This window comes from Myotis myotis, unplaced genomic scaffold, assembly GCF_014108235.1.
Source record: "Myotis myotis isolate mMyoMyo1 unplaced genomic scaffold, mMyoMyo1.p scaffold_m19_p_1, whole genome shotgun sequence".
Classification (NCBI taxonomy): Eukaryota; Metazoa; Chordata; class Mammalia; order Chiroptera; family Vespertilionidae; genus Myotis; species Myotis myotis.
The window spans coordinates 71,386,605-71,408,175 of NW_023416313.1; the positions used below are offsets into that span (position 1 = coordinate 71,386,605).

The 21,571-nt window shown below is 38.8% G+C and overlaps 1 protein-coding gene across 1 annotated transcript in view; it reads right to left on the minus strand.

The window, feature by feature from the left end:
- Positions 1 to 21,571, minus strand: part of SLC39A8 (solute carrier family 39 member 8) — a 72,655-nt gene that overhangs the window by 38,682 nt on the left and 12,402 nt on the right. The window contains exons 2-3 of the mRNA XM_036340858.1: positions 7,067 to 7,229; positions 536 to 705 (exon numbers count right to left, since the gene is read on the minus strand). Coding sequence (XP_036196751.1) covers positions 536 to 705; positions 7,067 to 7,229 — 333 coding nt within the window. The remainder of the gene's footprint in view (positions 1 to 535; positions 706 to 7,066; positions 7,230 to 21,571) is intronic.

The following is a 21,571-nucleotide window of genomic DNA, read 5'->3' on the forward strand; positions in this document are numbered from 1 at the left end:
ATATCAGATCAATAATACATCTTATGAAAAGGAAAAAAATAAGCTGCTGTTTATTCATTGACCTCAATTGATTTTTTTCCACAGTCAAAAGAAAATTAAAAGGTTTGTCAACCACATTCTTATTGATCCTCTGGTCTTCAGTAACTGTAGTAAATATATAAGAAAATTTTATGGTATATCTTCAGTAAATTTGACATTGCATGCTCTTTAGATAAATAAATAAATAACTGAAGTATTAGAGAAATTAAATTTTTCCAAAAATTCCATCACTAGCAGGATAGAATAAAATGTTAAGGCCCTATCTGAGCGCATCCTGGTGGCTGGTCTCCAGGAATATTAATTTTATCTCTGACACTGACATTCCCTGAAGCTTCAGACACGCTTTTTTCATTTGCTGTGATTCCGCTCTTTTATTCAAAACACCATAAACCAGACCATAAAATTCTGTGAGAATCATGGAGGTTTAAAATGTACAAAGTGCTAAAACATTTTAAAGAAACAATTATTCACAGAAACAGGTAGCTAACACCCTTACCTCTGGAATAAGTTGGAAAATTGCATTTGAAAATAGAGTCCCAATAGCCAGCCCCACAAAATAGGTCAAAATCTTGGGGAAGTAAGATTTCTTTATCAACGGAGTCAAAACCAATCCGAGGAGAGAGGCCAGATTAATGATTGTCACTGACAGGAATCCATATCCCCATACTGTGAATAAGAGGGAAAGAGGAGCAATTAATCAGCGCAAAGGAGCCAAATGAAGACTTACTCTCCATTAAACCTGAAACACATTTCTTCTTTAAAAGCTTGAGACTGATTTCTTCTTGCAAAGAACAAATTCATCTCAATGAAAATTACACAGAAAATTGAGACCACATAGCATAATAAATATTAATAGAAACACTGCCTATGCTTTCATCAGTCTTAAGTCATCATTACGGGATCAAAGAATTGTACAGCTTGCAGAGAATTTGCATAAGACCTAGAATAGTGACCATCTGAGGTCCACAGGCTTCAAGCCACCTACTTTTATCTATTGGTTCATGGCCTAGTTAAAACTCAGCCTTTCAGAGGAAGATAGAGGTCATGTGAGTTTCAGGGGAAAGGTATGGTAGCTTTGCCTGTGGCCCACACACACTGTGCAGAGACAATGTGAAAGATTAGAAAGCTGCCTCTACATTGCCACTTCTTTGTCCAGAATTTTTAAACCATGGGCCACTTTTCTCATGGACACTATCAGTTGAGTAGCATAGTAACACTTAATGCTTAGTGAGTGTTCACCATGTGCCAGGCACTGTGCTGGGCGACTAACATGTATTAATTCATTTGATCCTCACAAAACCCTATGAGGTAAGTACTACTATCATCTCTTCCATACAGTAGAAACCAAAGCATATGGAGTTCAAATGAGCTGCCCAAGTCATGCAGATCGAAAATCCTGCAGATTTCAAACCCAGACAGTTTGTCTCCAGGGCCCACATTTTTTTTTTTTGCAATATGTTTCATTATTCCTGTGGCGGTGATTTAATTTTTGAGAAGCCCATGGGGCTCAACAGAACTAAACATTTTATTATATGTTTTATGCATGTAAGAGTTTTCACCATTATTCTGGTTCAAGCGAGTCTATCTATAAAAAAGCAATCTTAGCAAATGTTTATGGAGCCTAGGATGCAAACCATGATTCCTGCCAACAAGCAGCTTGGATCTTTTGCTTGGGGAGCTGAGAAATGTGAAGAAACACCCATGCGCAAAGCAATATAAGGTAGCCTGTGCCGAGTACCAAGTAACAGGTAATAAATGTTACTATGTCATCACAAGAATCATCACAGCACTAACCATGACTTTATCTTCTCCACGTTCCTATCAGTTCAAGACTCCCGACCATGCCCTACAAAGTCATCTCATTGGACCTACACAGGTCCACCTCATTCCCATTTACTATCTTATCACCTCAGACAGCAATATCTACTCTCCTCAGACTTCCCACATAGAGGAAGTTCTCAATCCCACATCCTCCTCCATGATATATCTATGTGTAGTTTCCCTTCATATGAATAGCTTTCTATCTCATCACTAGCCTACATTCATTCACTCATTCAATCAATATTTATAATCTCATTGGGTAGACAAGATGCATACCTGTTGAAACTAAAATTAAAATGCAGAGATGTTTTTGAGTACCAAATAGAGGCAAAGCCACATACACATATTAAACTCATCATCTGCCCCTGAGAAATCCTGCTCCCCTACCCTTGTTCACTACCTCCTTAAATAGCAGAAATGTTGGGGTCAATTTCAATTGCTCACTCCACCACTCAATTCCATACATGATTGGTGATCAAACTCTATCAATTCTGCTTGAGATCTCTCACTCCAGCTTCTCCATCTTCTTTACCGATACCTTGAGTTCAGGCCCTCACCATCTCTAACTCCTTCATCTAATGCATTATGACAGTTTTCTGTCTGCCCTTCCTCCCCTACTGGACATGACCACCCGACTCATTATTCTAAAACACAACTCTGATCACCTCATACCCTATTTGGCACTGCCCTTCATCAACTGAATCCCATAGAGCCTCACTGGTGTTATTTACACCTTTATCAACATGCCTTTACGCAGACACAATGTTTTCCAAGTCCAGAATTACCTTTACTTGTGGCTCTCTATCTGGAAATATGTTTTTTTCTTCATTGCGTGAGAAACTCACACATGGTTCTCCAAGCCAACTCAAAGACCTCCTCTATAAAGCTTCCCTAGCTCCTCCAGGCATCAGTGCCTTGCTTGTCAAGCTTCCTATAGCTCTTTGAAGATAATTGGGCCACTTACCATTTCTTGTGTGCGATAGTGATTTTATCATTTACATATCTGTCTATATCATATAAATTATGAGATTTTCAAGGAGGGGGCTATGTTATATTCACCTTCAGTGCTTAGCAAATAACACAAATTCCTTGAAAAATGAATTCATGAAACCCATACTTTAAAATGCAGCCCAGAACTCTGTCAAAAAATATCAATTCATCTGCTTATTTAATCTTTCTAACTTTCCTTAATATTGTGCACGTTTATCAGAACCACTTGGGGAACTTTGGGGGTGTGAATCACCACTCTTTTAGGCACACTACTTAGTTTTCCCTCCTTTCATTGTTAGGACATTATTGGGGGCCAGGGGGAGGGAAATCCATCATCCACTCAACTAGGGCATCAAAGAATGAATTAGTATAAAAATACTCTTTGGATCTCTCCATATACAAATAGGACTTCCTCTAATGATCTGTTTCAGACTTTCTGATTCTTAGTGAATGTGGAAAAATTTTAATACATTTCCAGGGAATATTAGTGACACTAGTTAACATTTATTGAATGCCAATATGTGTGAAAATTCTTCTAAAAACTTTACCTATTTTTTTAATTTTTCTATTTAATGGATTATTTTTTACAGGAATAACATAAAGCCAGTTACACATAGCCCCTGGAATACAGTCAAGTCTTCAATAAATGTTATCATTATTTTTTAAAAAATAGTAAGTAGACCAGCATGTAAATTTTAGTTCCATTAGCTCACTGTTGTACAGTGGAAGAACCACAGACTAGGAGTTAGGAGCCCTGGACTTGCATCCTTCCTCAGGTACTGTCCCTAAAGAAAGCCTTTAATCTCTCTGGAGCTTGAGACTTATGTCATCGGGTTGCACTATGCAGTTCTGGACTATGTGATCTCCAGGGATGCTACAAGTAAAATTCCATTATTATTATTATCTATTATTTAAATTAAATAGCGTTATATAACTTCATCAAAAAATTAGACAATTTTGGACCATTAAATGATTGTTAAAATTTATATCACCTAGAGAATTTAATTTACCATCCATTTGTTGCACTCATCCATTTTACGACTTTGAAGTGTTGTCCTTAGAATTCTCTCACTTCGTGTCCCCACTGCCTATTCCTACCTCCTGGTTCCTAAGATAGAGTAAACCTGAGAATTGAGGTTACAAACACTTTTGAATATCAGAAATTAACCTTCACAGAGTAGAGGATTTGCTTTTACTAAAGCCTCACCTCCTGTACTCACAATTATGTCTGTTATACATATATACATATTTTATTTAGCAGACATATATATAGTGCCTAACCACGTGCCAGATAGCATTCTAAATGCTTTGCCAAAATTAAGTTAGAAAATTACAGAGCTGGGATTTGACCTCAGATGGGCTGACTTCAGAATCTATGCCTTTACTACGCTGTACAATCTGTACTGAAATTAAACAGATTTATGGGAATACAAACATACTCCCATTTAGTATATATTCTATTAAAAATATGTGTTTGAACCATTAGCTCTAAAATTATTGTTATTCACAAATATGATAATTGTATTGACAAAGTATACTTAGTGATTTCTATTCCTTATATATGTAAACATAGAATATAAAAGACAATGTGGACCCAGCTGGTGTGACTCAGTGGTTGAACGTCACCTATGAACCAGGAGGTCACAGTTCAACTCCTGGTCAAGGTACATACCCGGATTATGGGCTCAATCCCCAGTAGGGCTTGTGCAGGAGGCAGCCGATCAAGGATTCTCTCTCATCACTGATGTTTCTATCTCTCTTTCCCTCTCCCTTCCTCTCTGAAATCAATAAAAATAAAATGACATATCTCCAGCCTCAACCTATTCTCTGAGCTCTACATGTATGCATGCCATTGCCTACTGGATATCTCTCCTTGTTGGTCGACATCAATGCCTCAAACTGACCATGTCGAAAACCATCCTCTTGATTCTCACCACTGGCTTCCTTTATAACAAACTACTCCACCCCAGTCTTCATCCTGGGAAATGGCACAGCCATCTATCCACTTTCAAGGACTTAAACTTTGGTTTATCATTCCCTCCTCCACATCCAAACCATTTTAGCACAGTCTCTGAAATCCACCCTGAATCTCCTCACTTCTCCTCACTCCTGCTTCTCCCACCTTAGCCCCAGACCCCATCATCCTGAATACCAACCCCTGGCAACAGCCTCCTGCCCAATCAGTCTCCATGCTTCTACTCTTGCCCCATGACCGGCTCTCCCCAAACTGCAAGTAGAACCATCTTTTACAAATCCAAATGAAATCATATCCCTCTCCTGCTTAGAACCCTACAGTGTCTTCATAGCACATTCAGAATAAAATCCAATCAACTTACTGTACACTGCAAGGCCCCTGGTTCCCCCTCCTTCTGTCCTCCCTCCTGCTCACTATGCTCCAGACGCACAGACATTCTTGCTGATCCTTACACATGCCAAGCACATTCCCAAGCTTATGCTCACTGTTCCCTTGACCTTGCTCTCTCTTTCCCCAAAGAAGATCTTGCCATGGCCCTCTCCTCCGACCTTAGTCGGGATTCAGTTCAAATGTAATCTCATCAGAAATACCTCCCTTTTTTCATCTAAATTCACACGCACCCACCATCTCCTTCTATTGTGACCTACTTTATTTTCTTCAAAGCATTTATCCCTCTGAAATCATATTATTTGCCTTATTATTTGTGTAAATGTTTATTATGTTTATTCTCTACTACATTATAAGCCCTAAGAGGGCAGGATTTTTTTCTTCTTGCTTATGACTGAATCCTTGATACACAGAACAGTGCGTGTCGTGTCAATCAATAGACACTTATTGAATGAACAAATAAACAAAACAATGAGAATTAAAATATCCATGCAGGACAGGGCAACAATTTGGGAATACCAAGAAATGGCACACAGTTAATAAATAGACCCCCCTGAACAATTGGTTTATCTCATTTGTGAAAGAACCCTTCATACTTAAGTGTGTGAACCATATTATACAGTAAACAAGCACTTGTTTTCTTATATTTTAAAATTTCTTTGCAGCAGATAATTCTTTTAAAATGCTGTCTCTGTGACAATACCATTATAGGCACTTAAAACAGCCACTGGGCCCTGGCTGGTTTGGCTCACTGGATGGAGCGTCAGCCTGGGGACTGAAGGGTCCCAGGTTCAATTCCGGACAAGGGCATGTACCTTGGTTGCAGGTACATCCCCAGTGGGGGAGGTGCAGGAGGCAGCTGATCGATGTTTCTCTCTCATCGATGTTTCTAACTCTCTCTCCCTCTCCCTTCCTCTCTGTAAAAAATCAATAAAATATATTTTTTAAAAAAAACAGCCGCTGGTATTTTCTTTCATTTATGAAAATTTTATATATATATATATATATATATATATATATATATATATATATATATATATATATATATATATATGCCTAAGAGACCGTTCGACCATTCAACCATTCGACTGGTAGCTATAACTAACGTGCACTGACCACCAGGGAACAGATGCTCAATGCACAGGCATGCAAATATGGAACAGACTGATGAATCTCAGAGGGAAGGGGGGAAGGGGGAGGGTGGGAAAAGATTAATCAAAAATCTTATATGCATACTAGAGGCCTGGTGCACGGATTCATGCACCAGTGGGGTCCCTCCGCCTGGCCTGCAGGGACTGGGCTGAACTGGCAGTCCTACATCCCCCAAGGGGTCCCGGATTGCGAAAGGATGCAGGCCAGGATGAAGGACCCCACTGATGCACAAATCTGTGCACAGGGCCTCTAGTAGTGGTAATAATTCAGTACTTTTAGATTTAATCTAGAGACACCACTAGTTATCTTATCTCTTTACTGACACATATAGATAAACTGGCAGGGTTTTTAATACTATTTAAAAGCACAATTTGATGGAAATTAACTGATCAATGTTGAGGTAGGTGGTTAATATATAATCCAATGTGTACAGTATAAAACATATGTTTAAAATAAAGCATTGGGTTTTATAAAGTTTTTACATGGTACCACGTATAATTTTAACTCCACAAATAGAAGAGTATAACTTAAGAAGTTTAAATGAACTCTAATTATTCTTATTCTACATACTTCCAGAATATACGTACTTTACCAGGGGACTCTATGTAGAGTAATAAAAGCAGAAAAGGGAAGCATGTTAATGTCATTTCATACAACCCCATAAACCTTTCAAACAAATGGGAGGACAAGTTTCCAACATACCTTCGGAAAGACTTGGTTTTGAATCGTGTTTGGGCCGCTCATCACAGGGATGAAAGTTCAGTTGCTGTAGGACTGCTGGACAGATGACAGAGAAGTTTGAGCTGGTGATCTGCGTAGCATTTGAAAAGCCATGAAGGGAAAAGATCTCTTCAGCTGACAAACACTGAAGTAGAAGAAACAAAGTAAACATCTGCATGTCAATACAGTAGAAGCACTCATGCAAAGACACTATGAAGAAACAGAACACTTCTTCTAGACACATAGCACTAACTCTTTATACAAAAGCCCACTCCAGAAATGTATAGACCCTTAAAATTGTAAAACAGCCCACACTTCTTTTAACCTAGAAACCATAAAAATAGCAAAAACCTTCTTGATCAACAGTCTACCTATAGAAGCCTAAAAGGCGAGAACTGGTTTGGAGGTTTCCAAGTGCTTTAAGACAAAAGGGCTTTAAGATGATTCAGTATTCTCAATGTTCCCTCTCTGTTCATCTTCAGCTTGACTGCGTATTTTGTGTGAGCTATTGGAGTGGCTCTCTATAACATTTCCTGTAGACAAACACCAGGCTCACTTACAGTTTCACAATTAAAAGAGTGTCCATCCTCCTAAACAGCAATAATAGCCCCATCATATAAAAGTTGTTTTAAAATATGTCTTTAGCACAAATGGTTGTTTGCTAAAACATGTATTTTGCTCAATGATGGTGGATAGCTTTTTTATTTTATATAAAGTTTTGAAATAGTGATGTGCTGTTTAGAAATTCATTAACTATTAATGAGAAATCGAATCTTCATTAGAAAAGAATTCTCTGCAAAAAAAATAATAACTTTTTAAAGGTATCATTTTACCCTAGGGCAAAATTTAACTGTAAACTATTTTCCATATACTCACATTATTAAGAAGAATATAAAAGAAATTAAATGTGTTACTATTGTTAGTAAGTGTTATAAGAATTATAGAGTGTGAAAACATCTATTCACTCAAATAGAAGAGTCTGTTTTTAATAAGTGCAACTGAGAGCATTTCTTTGCATATTTCAGCCAATATTTAAACCCTGCTGAGATCTTAACTTTGTAAAATAGACTGGATTGATTCCTCCTAGATTTCATATAATGAAGCCCTATCCTCCAACGTGGAGATTTTTGGAGGTACTTAGGGTTAGCTAAAGTCATGAGGGTGAGGCCCTGCTCCAATCAGATTAGTAGACTTATATAAAGTCACAGAGAGAGGATGTAGCAAAAAAATAGTCATCTACAATCCAAGGAGAGAGCTCTGAACAGAAACCAATCCTCTGCCAACCTCTAATAGTCTCCAGAACTGCGAGAAAATAAACTTCTGTTATTTAAGCCACCCAGTTGATAGTATTTTGTTATAGCAGCCTATGCTAATACACTATGATTGATATTGAGAATTCAAAAGTCTTTGTTAAGTGTTTGACCATAAGTGCTGTAACTAACTCTATTCACAAAAGGAACAATGAAACTAAAACTGTAAAATTTTTATGAAAGGAGATCACTACTGATTTTGAAGGAAAGATGAAAAAACATCAAATACACCAAGATGTTTGGAGTTGTCAAAAGCTAAGAGTACAATTGCCTTAAAGAAAATACACATTTAGACCTCTCTCTTTTTAATGTGTAAGTATATGCCTACAGCTGTTTCTTATTCAACTCATGCTCTCCTTTGGGTTCATGACAATGATAGCTGTGTGCCATCCCTAGAAGAGGGGACAGTACACTCAGCGCTTTGTTAACAGTCTTCCCTTCGGTGAGAATGGGGGATAATAAACTAATGAAGGGAGAAAATAGCTTGATAGCCAACTGGGGGAGGGAAAGTGAGTATAGTCTATTCATTACCATGAAACTACATGGAAGCATAATTGCTAGGCTCAAAAATTACAGAGTCCATGAGTTCCAACTGCCCACTGCATGATTCCAGGAATAAATAGGTGTAGTAGGACAAACACAAAGCAGCACTGTGTCCCTGCAAGGAAGTCTTCACCTACCTGGACTTCAGGTTCCTCCAACTATAAAATAAGAGGAAAAAGGGAAGCTGCCAATAGGTCATTTCCAAAGCCTTCTCGGAATTAATATTCTAAGGTGTCCTAAAACTTAATGACTGTTAAGCAGTTCTTTTCAGACTCCTATTGTGACCTGTTAGTGGGTCAGGAAGTTCACTTACAGTCAGCATCTTAAAAGGAAGTAAAAAAAAACAACCTAATAGAAACTATAGAGTGTACCACACATAACTAGGATAAGTGTTGCTGGATCAAATTTTACTTCAGCTATACATTATACATACCATGCACCTGTACATGGGAGCACAGGCCAAATTTATTTTCTACCAGCTGTGTGAAAAGGGTAAAGGGATTAAGAAGTACAAACTGGCAGTTACAAAATAGTCATTAGTCATTAGGATGTAAAGTACAACACAGGGAGTATAGTCAATGATATTGTCATAGCTACATACTGTGTTAGGGGAGTACTAGACTTATTAGGGGGATCACTTTGTAGGTTATGTAAATCTCTAACCACTTTACTGTACACCTGAAATTAATAAACTATTGAATGTCAACTGTAAGTGAAAATCTTTTTTAATTCTTTTAATTTAAAAAAATCATTTTTTACTATAAGGGCAGTCAAATGTTTGAAAAACACTGCCCTTAAGGATTCTCAAATTGCCTGTTGTACATCCTTAAACACACTCTCCTACATACAGTTAGAATAAAAGATAATCAACTACACTACACTAATAAAAGAGAAAATGCAAATTGACCATACCTTCGTGACCCCCACCAGCCAATCAGGCATGAGTATGCAAATTAACCCAACAAAGATGGCGGGTTAATTTGCATACACAGGCACTGAGCAGTCAGGGGTGGGGCAGGATGTTTGCATCGTTACCATGGCAACAACAAAGGCGTTTTGCACTGCCCCAGCCACGCTGGGCCTCTGGGCAGCGTGGGAAGGTGGAAAGGTGGCTCTGGCCAGAGCAAAGGTGGTGCCGGTAGCCAGGGAAAGGAAGGCCCATTCTTGCACAAATCTTCGTGCATCGGGCCTCTAGTAAATAATACTGTAAGTTAGCTTAGAGTCTTGATGATCTGTGCAGCATCTGAGTGGATATTTTGGTTGGCAGGCACTCATAAATAATAACACTGACAGTGGCAAATGCTCAATCTCAAAAAAGAGTAAGTAGGTGGACAGATGACAGAACTTTAGATATTCCCTTATGTTACGAGAATGAGAATAGAATATTAAGGGATATTATCAGTATGGCAAAATAAAAATAATGCAGCCCTGATTTATTCAAAATAGCTATATACCAGCAAGTAAAATGCAAATAATTTTATACAGCAGCCTAATTTGGCTTTAAATAACTTTGATTTTATTTCTTTTTTATTTATTTTATTCTTTTGACTCCCTTTACCTATTTCTCCCACTCTCTACCTCCCACCTCTGCCAACACAGATCTGCTCCCTATATCTGTGAGCTTCGTTTTGTTTTGTTTGTTTTATATTCTACATATAGGAGAGATCATACGGTATTTGTCTTTTCCTGACTTATTTCACTTAGCATAATGTAGTCAAGATCTACCCATGTTATCACAAATGGTATGATTTCTGTCTTCTTTATGGCTGAGTAATATTCCACTGTACATATGTACCACCTCATTTTTCTCCATTCATCCATCAGTGGACACTCAGGTTGCTTCCCTGTCTTGGCAATTGTACTAGTAAATAATGCTGTAATGAACATGAGGGCACATATATCTTTGTGAGTTAGTGTTTTTGTTTTCTTCAGATAAATATCCAGAAATAGAATTGCTGAATATATGGTAGTTCTATTTTTTATTTTTTGAGGAACCTTCATACTCTTTCCATAGTGGCTGCACCAATTTACATTCCCACCAAGTGGACAGGGTTCCTTTACTCCACATCCTCACCAACATTTGTTATTTCTTGTCTTTCTGATAATAGCCACTATGTGAGGTGACATCTCATTGTGGTTTTGATTTGCATTTCCTGATGATTAATGATGTGAACAACTTTTCTTGTGCCTGTTAGCCATCTGTGTGTCTTCTTCCAAAAATGTCTAGTCATTTCTTCTGCACATTTTTTAATCGAACTGTTTGGTGGTTTCCTTGGCTGTGCAGAAGCTTTTGGGTTTGATGTGTCCCCTTTTTTTCTATTGTTACTTTTGCTTTTAGTGTCAGATTCAAAAATTGTTGCCAAGACCTATGTCAAGGAGCTTACTACCTAGGTTTTCTTCTAGGAGTTTTATGGTTTCCGCTCTTAGCATTCAAATATTTAATCCATTCTGAGTTAATTTAGGGGTATGGTGTAAGGTAGTGTTCAAGTTTCATTCTTTTGCATGTAGCTGAGCAGTTTTCCAAACACCATTTATTAAAGAGAGTGTCCTTTCCCCATTGTATATTCTTGGCTCCATTATTATAAATTAGTTGACCATATATGCATGGTTTCATTTCTGGGCTTTCTATTCTGTTCCATTGACCTCTGTGTCTGTCTTTATGCCAATGCCACCCTGTATTTAATTACTACAGCTTTGTCATATAGTCTACAGACAGGAACGTGATGCCTCCAGCTTTGTTCTTTCTCAAAATTGTTTTGGCTGTTCAGGGGTTTGTTTTGTGGTTCTCTACAAATTTTAGGATTAGATTTATATTTTTGTAAAAATGACATTAGCATTTTAATAAGAAGTGTATTGAATCTATAGATTGCTTTGGGTAGGAAGAACATTTTAACAATATTGATTCTTCCAATCCATAAGCACATGATATCTTGCATTTATTTGTGTTTTCTTCAATTTCTTTCATTAATGTCTTTTAGTTTTAAATATATAGGTCTTTCCCCTCTTTTATTAAATTTATCCCTAAGTATTTTATTCTTTTTAATGCAATTGTAAATAGAATTATTATCTTAATTTCTCTCTTTGATAGTTTGTTATTAGTGTGCAGAAATGCAACAGATTTTGTGTATTGATTTTTATTATGCTTTGATTTAACCAAGTTGAACTTGAAACAAAGAAAGCGGTTGTCTAAGAAAGGGCAGTGTTGCCCTGACCGGTTTGGCTCAGTGGTCGGCCTGTGGTCCGAAGGGTCGGTCGCTGGTTCAATTCCTGATCAAGGATACATACCTTGGTTGCATGTTCGACCCTTGGCCCTGGACGGGGTGTGAACAGGAGGCAACCAATCCATATATCTCTCTCTCCCCACCTTCTCCTTCCCCTCCATCCTCTCTCTAAAAATAAATGGGGGCAGTGTTCCCCAGAGCAGGTACAAACAGGATGACAGCCAGAGTTGTGAGAGCAATAAAACCAGTAGAACCACTAAGGAAGTTCAAACATCCTCTCAAATACACCCCATTCACCTCCAAAACAAACAGTGAATATATTTTTAAACTGTGGGATTCACAGTACTCAGGAAACAGCTCAGGGTGATTAGCCAGAATAGTATGTGCCTTAAAAGAAACTTCATAAGCTTTCAACATCTTCCAATTGACATACTGAGCTTTTCCTCTATGTGTTTTTACAATACTGCTGTTCTCAAGAGTGTGCTTGTTGCTTGCTCTAGCCTCTTGAACCTTGTGCTATCAGAGGCAAACTCCCTTGATGCCCTAATGTTCAGTGGGTTGACTTTTTCCTAAAGACATTCATTAGTCTCTTGTCACCATAAGATGATCTCAAATGGGCTTTATATAAACAACAAACCAAAGGAAAGTAGTAGAAGCCTATCATAAACGAGATCTCAAATTATATTCAAAATCATTTTCCCAAATAGTTCCACACCTTTCTTCTGCTGCTTTCCCTACTCCTTCTTCCTCACCTGTTCTAACTAGTCAACTGTTTGGGGGGGCTGGGATTTGTTTTTGTTTTTTTACCTTCTTTCCAGACATATTTTAGTGGGAATGAAGGAGGCTGGTACAAGGAGGGGAGGGAAAGGTGATAGTTGAATGATTACAGCAAGTTCCTCACTCAACGTTTTTACACAGTTTAAGTCTGCTTATCATAATAAATGCCAAGGTGTTAGGCAAGATTTAAAATTACATAGCTTAGATAATGACACAGACTCTCTGCTTAACTAAACTTTAGTCAGGCTCTCTCAGCTTCAGCCTCATGTCTGTCCCTGCGGGGCCTGCATTGCCCAATTTTAGCAAGAATCCTGCTAAGTCAGTTTAGAGAGCATCCCCCATCCATCTCTGACAACTGATCAGGCCTGCCTTCAGCAAATATCCTGTTGGGTCTGTTTAACCAAATTCCCCACCTCTGATGCTCTGTCTCGGTAGTGTTCCACGCACTACCCCACCCTGCTTTGGGTTGTATTCAGAACTGAGCACAGCTCTATCCTGAGGCCGTTTTCCCCTTGCTGCAATCGTTCTTAAATAAAATTTCTTTTTATGGCCCTCACTACTGTTGGTAGGTTTTCCTCAACAATACCAAGTATAATAACTATGCAATTATACTACGTAGCACATGAATTCTTCCCTTCTCTCAGCAAATATTTATTGAATCATAAAAATCCGGGTAGAATATTGATGGGAGAAGTGGGAAGTGGGGGAGCTGGAGGATGACCCCCCCCCCAAGAAAGAAATACAGTGGTCCTCCCTTTTCCACAGGGGATACGTTCCAAGACCCCAGTGGATGCCTGAAACCTCCGATACTACCAAACCTTATAGATATACTATGATTTTTTCCATGCATACACACCTATGATAAAGCTTAATTTATAAATTAGGCACAGTAAGAGATTAACAACAGCTGATAATAAAATAGAACAATTTATAACAGTATACTGCAATAAAAGTTATGGGAATGTGGTCCCTCTCAGCAAACTAGCACAATTTCTTTTTCCTTCTTCACAATTTCACTGAAAGAAGATTCCTTCTTACCAGACAAGTTAGCAACCTCAGCATACAGTTCTTTTCTTATCTAAGTTGAAAACTTTTACTTTTTCATTTAAACAAATCACTTTGCAGCTTCTCTTAGCATATCTGTCCTGCCAGCATCACGACTCTTGCATTTCAGGGGCATTGAAGAAAATAGAAGTTCCATGAATACAGGCACTTTGATACCAGGGCAGTTGATCTGATAAGTGAGAAGGCTACTATGTAACTACTGAACAAGGAGCGTATATACAGCATAGACATGCCGGACAAAAGGAAGAAAACCAAAGTTTTGCCACCCCAACAACTGTGCCTTTTGGCACACTGATTTTAAGCTGGTTCCTAAGAAACAAAAGACTTAGAAAGAATCTTTGACCTTCCCCTTTTCCTACCACAGAGAGTCAGACAGAAAGGCCTGCTCCAGGAGAAAATCTCAGGACATTAGCCTCTGCCTCACTTGAGTTGAGTACGGTGCTTGGGAGCGCTCCAGGTAAGGGCCTGATGGCCGGATCAGCCCCTGTCCATTGTTTCTGGGTTGCCTGGCAGGAATTTGCCTACCATGTGTGTTCCGTTCTTTCTCAATTACCTGTAAAGCAATAACTTTCACTTTTAAAATCTAAGATCTAGTTCCCCCTTTTCTCTTTGTCCAAAATGACATATTCGATTTTTCCTCACTATCTCTGCAATTTTATGCTATATGAATTCCCCATGTGTATGTATTAAAAATTTATTTTTGCCCTAACAGGTTTGGCTCAGTGGATAGAGCGTCGGCCTTTGGACTCAAGGGTCCCAGGTTTGATTCTGGTCAAGGGCATGTACCTTGGTTGTGGGCACATACCCAGTAGGGAGTGTGCAGCATGCAGCTGATAGATGTCTCTCTCTAATCGATGTTTCTACCTCTCTATCTCTCTCCCTTCCTCTCTGTAAAAAAATCAATAAAATATATATTTTTTTAAAAAATTATTTTCATCTATTAATCTGCGAATGTTGTTTGAATTAGCCCAGCAAGACAAGCTTCGAAGGTGGAAGTAAAGGCACTTCTTTAAGTCCTCACAAATGGGATGCTTAGTTTCCTGGGCGGGACAGAGATCTCACCACGCTACTCAAGATGGTGCACAATATAAAACTTACAAATGGTTTATTTCTGGACTTTTCCACTTAATATTTTTGAACCGCAGTTGCCCGTGGGTAACTGACACTGCAGATCAGGTGGGGACTACTTCAGTACAAAGGTAGTTAAGTCATAACACTTGTCATCAAGAACCCTACATAATTGTGGCAGAAATAAATCATATACAACAATACCTATACAACTGGAGAGAAGGTGATAAATTCACAAGAAGCCTAATGGTAAAGAACTATGAGGGCTCATAAAAAGAAGAAATAACGTGCAGAGGAAACAGTCAAAAACTACTCTGAGGTTAAAACTCTGAGAAAATGGCAAGAGGATGTTGTTACTGGTGTGCTTAAGGAACCCAGTAAGAGAAACAAGAAGGATGGTGGTCAGTTTGTTGTTAGACATTTTAAGTTGCAATACCTGTGGGACCCCAGATGGAGATGATGAGTGAGCTTTCTCTGAGAAAGGTAGAGGCAGACATAAAGATGTGAGCAGACAACAGCTGAGTAGGAGTGAAGGCTGCCATCAAGAGAGAGTATAGGAAGAAGAGAGAAGCTTTAGGAATACATATATAGGGTGGGGCCTCTTGTGTGATCTAAGTGGGGCTGACCAGGGAAGAAATGACCCAGATCTATCTACTCTGGTAGAGCTAGTGAAGAAGCCTTTTCCACTAGGATTGCTATGAGTCCGGGGTCTCCTTAGCTCACTTTTTTCTACCATGTGAAAGAAGGTGATCTATAAGTAGAGGAAAGACAGGTTTCCAATACCACCACTAATCCTCCGGATTCAGCTGTGCCTAAAGCTGGTCTGCCCTTAAGTCTTCTGTTAGTTATTGAGCCAATGAATTCCTTTTTTGACTTAAGCTAATTAAAGTCATTTCACATTCAAATGAAAGAGTCCTGACTGATATAGAAAGTAATTATTTAAAATACTTAAAAAAAATTTTATTGATTTCAGAGAGGGAGAAAGAGATAGAAACATGAATGATGAGAAAGAATCATTGATCGGCTGCCTCTTGCATGCCCCACACTGGGGATCGAGCCCGCAACTGTGGCATGTGCCCTGGCCAGGAACCTCCTGGTTTATAGATCTATGCTCAACCACTGAGCCATGCCGGCTGAGCTAAAAGACGTTTTTAAGGCTAACAAATGAATACAACATCCAGAACCTATGGAAAAACAAAAAGATAAGTTTTCCTAATGTTTAAACTTTCTCCATTCTTCTTCCTTTTCTCAACATATGGGTTGTTTTCTCTACTTGGCTGTCTTGTCAAATGGCACCCATTAAATAATACAAACCAGTAGGGCCCTCTGCTCCTGAGCCCATTGAACTGACTCCTTCACGCTATAAATGAAATATCACCCCATTCAAAAGTCACCCAGAGGTGGTTTCAGATTTTGTTTTGCCATATACTGTGCTTCTGTGGAAGCTCGTTCACATTCCCAATGAGGACCCTGCTGGTGTGGCTGTGTTTTCTTTTGTGGAGGTAAAGGTGAGAAGAAAATGTGCATCATAAGGCAATCAAAACTGGAATAAAACACCAAGTCCACTCAGCTTTCTAGGTTGTCAAGTAACTGAACCACACACTTTAAATTGTATTACAAAGCTTCTAGCCCAGTGGTTCTCAACCTTCTGGCCCTTTAAATACAGTTCCTCATGTTGTGACCCCCAACCAAAAAATTATTTTCGTTGCTACTTCATAACTGTAATGTTGCTACTGTTATGAATCGTAATGTAAATATCTGATATGCAGGATGGTCTTAGGCGACCCCTGTGAAAGGGTCGTTCGACCCCCAAAGGGGTCGAGACCCACAGGTTGAGAACCCTGGCCAGAGGCAGAAATGGGGTTAGAATACAAGTCTGAAAGAGCCCCATCTACCCTCTTTTCTTTACTGAATTCTCTGCCCAGCTCTGTCACAGCTGTTGCTTTCAGCAAGAACTACAAGTACTGGAATTTGCCATCCTTCTCCATACCCCAGTGAATGATGGGCCTTCCACTCTTTGAAGAAGAATTCATCCAAAGTCTTCATCTATTTTGCTGTTATAGAGCCAGTTCCTCTTCTCCCTCACTCTCATTAATTTATTCATTCATCAAACACAGATTGCTCACATAATCTCGGGGATATGTATTAGTCTCTGGTAGGTGCTGAGACTAAGATATGGTTCCATAAAGACATAAAACAGCTAACTATAATACAAAATGGTAAGTAAAATAATAAAGATTTGTGCAAAGTGTTGTGAGAGGGGACAGTCAGGGAAGACTTCCTGGAGAGGAGATATGTGTGCTGAGTTTAAAATGTTAGTTCGGTGCTTCTGATGACTAGAGAGATAAGACATAAACCACAAAAACCTAAGGCAGAAATCAGTAATGCAATAAGCATACGATTAGTGGACAAATGAATTTTAGAAACAATAGTTATTATAAGAGTCTGGGAAGCACATAAAAATTATATGCTAAACATATATAATCTCTTTTAATCCCTACATCAGCTACCAAAATAGATTTTAGGAAATATCTGGGATGAAGAAATCATGTATTAGAAAGATCAATTGTTCAAAGATTAAATAACTTATTAAAGGCAGAATTCAAATCAGTATCTTCGTATGTCATCTGACTTCTAAGCCAATACTCTTGCTGCTGTACTCTTATATATTGATGAGTTGAACAATGAGAACACAAATAGTGACAGAGAGAACCATTTAGACCCTGGCAAGGAATGTATTTGTTGCCCTTGATAGTGACTTGAGTCATACCGTTAAATTACTCTTAGACCATATTTAGCATCCCACCCAAAGAGAAACTGCAAAAACAAGCAAACATCAGCTAACTCCAACAATTCAAATTATTAGCCAAGTTTTCTCATCATGGTGAGAATTAAAGAAATGCAAGATGGTTCTGATTTTTTGCCCCAATAAGCCTTTCTGTCCATCACCCAAAAAGAATATTGGACAGGCACAATAACCACAGTCAAGAAGCAGACAGTCTGGCACAAACTTGCACAACACCCTCTGCCACATGCCCAAGGCTGCTGACATTGCTGGGAGGTATCCTGTAACAGGATCATCAAACCTAGAATGTCCGGTGTGTGCCATATCTTGAATGTTTTGCTTTCCTATTACTGTTTTAAACTCAGTATTTTTGCTTAAGCAGAAAAGTCAGATTGTTGATTCACCCACCTGAGCTACCATCACACAACCATATGACTATGAGACCAGTACGACTAGCCATAGATTGCTAGGAAAGAGGATGAAAAGGTAAAGATCCAAAATAATTATTTAATGGGGAGGAAGCCTCTAGAATCCTGGAAATCATACTTACCTTAGAATTTACTACCGCTAATACTAATAATACCATGTGCCTGGCACACAGTAACTCAGTAAATACTTGTTAAATGAATGAATGAGTAAATGCATGAGTGAATCCCTCACTTGTCTTGAAAGTATTTTGCAAAATCAATTGCAAAACCAGTTTAAGTTCATAGTAGTAACTTAAACAAAACTAGGAAAAAGCCAAAGCAGTTAAGCTCAAAAAGTGAATTACTTATACATAAGAGTGATTTAAATGTGGAACTGGACAAAGATCACAACAGAACAATTTAAAAATTCCCATTTTAAAGGGGTAGTTTGAGTTTAACAATTGGGAGGCCACTTCTAATCTTGAAACAAGTGAGTAGTCCCTTCAATTTATCTCTTCAGAGGTGAGTGAACAATCTCATGAAACTGATGATTTAAATGCTTCACACTGGACCCTAGCTGGTTTGGCTCAGCAGATAGAGGGCTGGCCTGTGGACTGAAGGGTCCCAGCTTCGATTTTGGTCAAGGGCACATGCCCCGGTTGTGGGCTCAATCTCCAGTAGGGTGTGTGCAGGAGGTAGGTGATCAATGATTCTCTCTCATCATTGATGCTTCTATCTCTCTCTCCCTCTCCCTTCCTTTCTGAAATCAATAAAAATATATTAACAAATAAATAAATACTTCAGTGGATCCCGGAATCCCAGCTGGGCCACTGGCAACGGGAGTACTCAAAGCAGGAGTGACTGAGGACATCACTTCTAGGATTGTTACTGATACAAAATGAAACCACCCAACAGGGAACTAGAGTACCACTCCCAAATCTCCTTGATATTGCTCAGCATACTAGTATCTACGTACTGAAATACCCTCTACCAACTTCTCTTGAACTTTTTCCCTCTTAATCAAGTGATCCCACCTCTGTTTCCCAAGATGCATTTTTTCCATTTTTCCTTCAGGTTTCTAACACTGCTTACTGAAGCCACTACAGTGTGGGTGCATTCTTACCCACAATACATACACACATGCACACACATTTGCACACTCACATCCACTCTCAAAACTCTTCCTTACAAGGAAGCAAAAAGTACCTTTCCTAAAAATACTATTCAAAAGAGAAAGATGTCGTGTTTGGGGATGCATTCTTAAGGGAAAAAGAATTATTATGAAACAATATGTATAGAATGACACCATACCATAAACAAGGTTAACTAAAATCTACAGATACATTCTTCAAAATGTTAACAGTTTTATCTCTGGGTGGTGAAATTATGGGTGATTTTTATTTTTTCCTTCCTGCTCCTCTGGATTTGCCAAAGTTTTAGACAATATGCATGTGTTCTTATTTCAATTAGAAAAAAATAAGTTAAAGCATGGGGGAAGGAGGGTTAACCCTCTTATCGTGTTCCTCCAAATACAATCAAGACAGGTTAGAATTATTTTTTAATTTTACTAAAGAAAACAAAATTGTAAAAGCTATTACATACTTTTTTTTAAAAGATTTACAAAGTTTTCTGAGTTTACCACAGCTATTGACAAGTTCCTCGGCCTTATTCCATTCCACAGTCAGTTTCTCAAGGCCCCCTCTCCATAAAGCATGGCCTAGCGTCAGAGCACGGATCCTCAGTCTGCATTCTTGACTTCCTGCCCCTGCCCTGCCCCAGGGGGCAAGGGCCACCCTACTTACTGTCAGCTGTGATATAGCTCCACAGGCCTTCTGTTGGTTGTCAAGACCAAAGGGCCTCCCACTCAGTGCCTCTGGGTTAAGGTGTGGAAGGCATGCCTCTTCAACTCAGGGCTGGGGCGAATGCCACAAGGAGTGAGCTCATCCTCTAGGGCAGTGGTTCTCAACCTTCCTAATGCTGCGACCCTTTAATACAGCTCCTCATGTTGTGGTGGCCCCCAACCATAAAATTATTTTCGTTGCTACTTCATAATTGTTATTTTGCTACTGTAAACAATATGTAATTATATATGTGTTTTCTGATGGTCTTAGGCGACCTCTGTGAAAGGGTCGTTGGACCCCCAAAGGGGTTGCAACCCACAGGTTGAGAACCGCTGCTCTAGAGCCATCTCATCTCTGCAAGGAAAGGCCTTGTCCATCACAGGCCCACCTATGTAACAATCCTTTAGCACAGTGGTTCTCAAAGTGTGTTCCCTAGAAAATATGCAAGGTCAAAACTGTCTTCATAATAATACTAAGACTGCATTTTCCTTTTTCCAAAGGCTACATGACATATGTCACAATAGACTGCATGCAAAAGCATATATGAGACTGTTTTCTACTAAGCCAGATATTAGAGATTTGCAAGAATGTAAAGCAATGCCATTCTTCTCATTAATTACTGTGTCATGGAAAATACTTATTTTTCATTTTAAAAATGTTAACATGGTATGGGTTTATTAATGCTATTTTTAATAAATAAATATTTTTAAATTTTCTCAACATTAATTTCTATAATTGTAAATATCAGTAAAAATAAACCACATATACTAAAGCTATTTGGTGTCCTCAGTTTTTAAGGGTAAGTACACAGGGGTCCTGAATCCCAAAGGTTTGGTAAGACACACAAGAATGACATACAAACAGGCCCTTATATACCACCTAACTGGCGAGTCAGGAGCTTCCAGTCAATCTTATCTAATACTCGTCTCATCCAGTTTAGTCTACATGCCCACAAGATTGATTCTACAGAAACACTGCCGTTGTCACTCTTCTTCTCACATTGCATCACACACACACACACACACACACACACACACACACACACACACACACACAGCTTTCTTTCTACCAAGAGTATAAGGTCCTAACACTGAAGAACCTTAACTATCTGTCTTCAGTCTTCCACTCCCTTTACTAGTACTGTCCTCCAAAGCATACCTGAACTCTATCTTAACCAAACAGTTCCAATGTCTTGTATTTTACAGTCATTGTGACTTTGCATGGCCCATGTCCCCCACCTAGAGTTCTAATATGCCTCCTCTCAAAGTTTCCAGCTGCTATCTGTCCTACATGGGCCCACATCTCCTCTCCTTCCTATTGCTATGCTCCCCCTCCCTCTCCAGACTCCTACACCAACATATTTATTTGTTTAGCACTTATTCTATGCTTTCATGCATTATCATCTGCTCATAAAAATGGTAAGATCATGAACATCTAGAGAGGATAGGCATATTCCTTTTTATTTCTTCC